Here is a 1466-nt window from a genome sequence, read left to right as displayed (position 1 = left end):
CAGCTCAGCGAAGGAACCGCCTGACATGATGTAGGAGGTCTTCGAGAACGGCTCGTGGACGGGGATGGTGCATCGTAAGAACTTCTTCGTCAACTACTTCGTCATCACAGGCGAAAGAATCGACGGCTTCGACGCCACCGCCTCCTACTGGAAAAACAAAAACAAAAACAAAATAGAATGGATTTTTTTCAAAGCTCATAATTCATCTTAGATAACTGACATTAGCGATGTAACCACACCCGCGCATGCATTCCATGGCGAGCGAATATAAGTCGATGCATCTTGGAGGCGAATACACCACACAGCAGCCAAGCTGCCGATCAGTGGTTCCTTAGCTGCCGGCGATTATTTATCATTTTTATCTACAAAATGTTGCCGCCTTTCCTCATCCTGTCACTCGTCGTGAAATCCTTGGCGTCGAGGAATATCGTCCCGAGTATAGGCAAGCCGGACTCCCATCTAGAGTCCCTAGGGGGCATCCTGGAAGGTCCTTTGGCAGGGTGGAATGCGGTGTTCTACCTCGACCCCAGTCTGGAGGCGCATGTCTGGGAATACGTTCGAGGTCTTCTCACCGGCTGGAACGCATCCCACGTCTTGGTCGACCTGGGGTCGGACGGCGCTCTGTGGTCGGAGGGGCAGTCGCTGGAACTGCTCCGGGGGGCCTTCATGGTCCACGTGGTCGTGTTCCAGAACGACCCAACACCTTTTTTTGAAGCGGTTTCCTTCCAGTGGAATCCTCAGTACCTACTTTTCTTCAGTGTGTCGAACGAGACCAAGAGTAACTTGCTTCTGGAAGATGCCTTCAAGGGCATCGAGAGATTACTGCTTGTTGAGAAGACATACCTTACAAGCTATACAAATAAACTCATGTCAGGAATGTTTACCTCGTTTCCGTTCGAAGAGAGAAAGATCAAGCTCACTGGCAGCTGGAGCAACACGAAGTTTGCCTCAAAGGAAGACCTCTTCGTCGACCGCTTCGAGTCGTTCAGAGGTTACGAGTTCCAGCTTGGAACTTGGTTGGACGACTACCCTTACCTCTATCAGTCGAAGACGAAGCCAGAGGGTTACGGCGATGGCTTAGAGGTTGAGATGCTCGACGCCATGGCCAAAGTGCTAGACTACAAGTACAACTTAACGAAGGTATCACCTGACATGATGTGGGGGGCGTTCGAGAATGGATCATGGAACGGGATGCTGGGGATGGTGCACCGCAAGGAAAAGAACTTCACCGTCAACTACTTCGTCATCACAGGCGAGAGAATCGACGCCTTCGACGCCACCGTCTCCTACTGGATGGAGGGATTTGGGATGTCGTTGATGTCCCCGCCGCCGCTTCCGAAGTGGAGGGGAGCTTACTATCCTTTCACGCCCTACATGTGGTTCTACCTTGCCGTCACCTTCGTCATCGTCTTGATTATCATGTCAATACAGGTACACACACAGCGAATATAGCATACAAGTGAATG

General features: G+C 51.2%; 1 protein-coding gene across 1 annotated transcript in view; it reads left to right on the top strand.

Annotated features, from left to right (window-relative positions):
- The first annotated feature begins 369 nt into the window (after nt 1-369).
- The window catches only part of LOC119590506 (ionotropic receptor 21a-like), a 3989-nt gene continuing 2892 nt past the window's right edge, over nt 370-1466 (top strand). The window contains exon 1 of the mRNA XM_037939156.1: nt 370-1431. Within this exon, the coding sequence (XP_037795084.1) occupies nt 370-1431 (1062 nt within the window). The remainder of the gene's footprint in view (nt 1432-1466) is intronic.

This window comes from Penaeus monodon, chromosome 27 (assembly GCF_015228065.2).
Source record: "Penaeus monodon isolate SGIC_2016 chromosome 27, NSTDA_Pmon_1, whole genome shotgun sequence".
Lineage (NCBI taxonomy): Eukaryota > Metazoa > Arthropoda > Malacostraca > Decapoda > Penaeidae > Penaeus > Penaeus monodon.
Note: the sequence above shows the minus strand (reverse complement) of the source record. Positions and strands in the feature narration are given on the sequence as shown.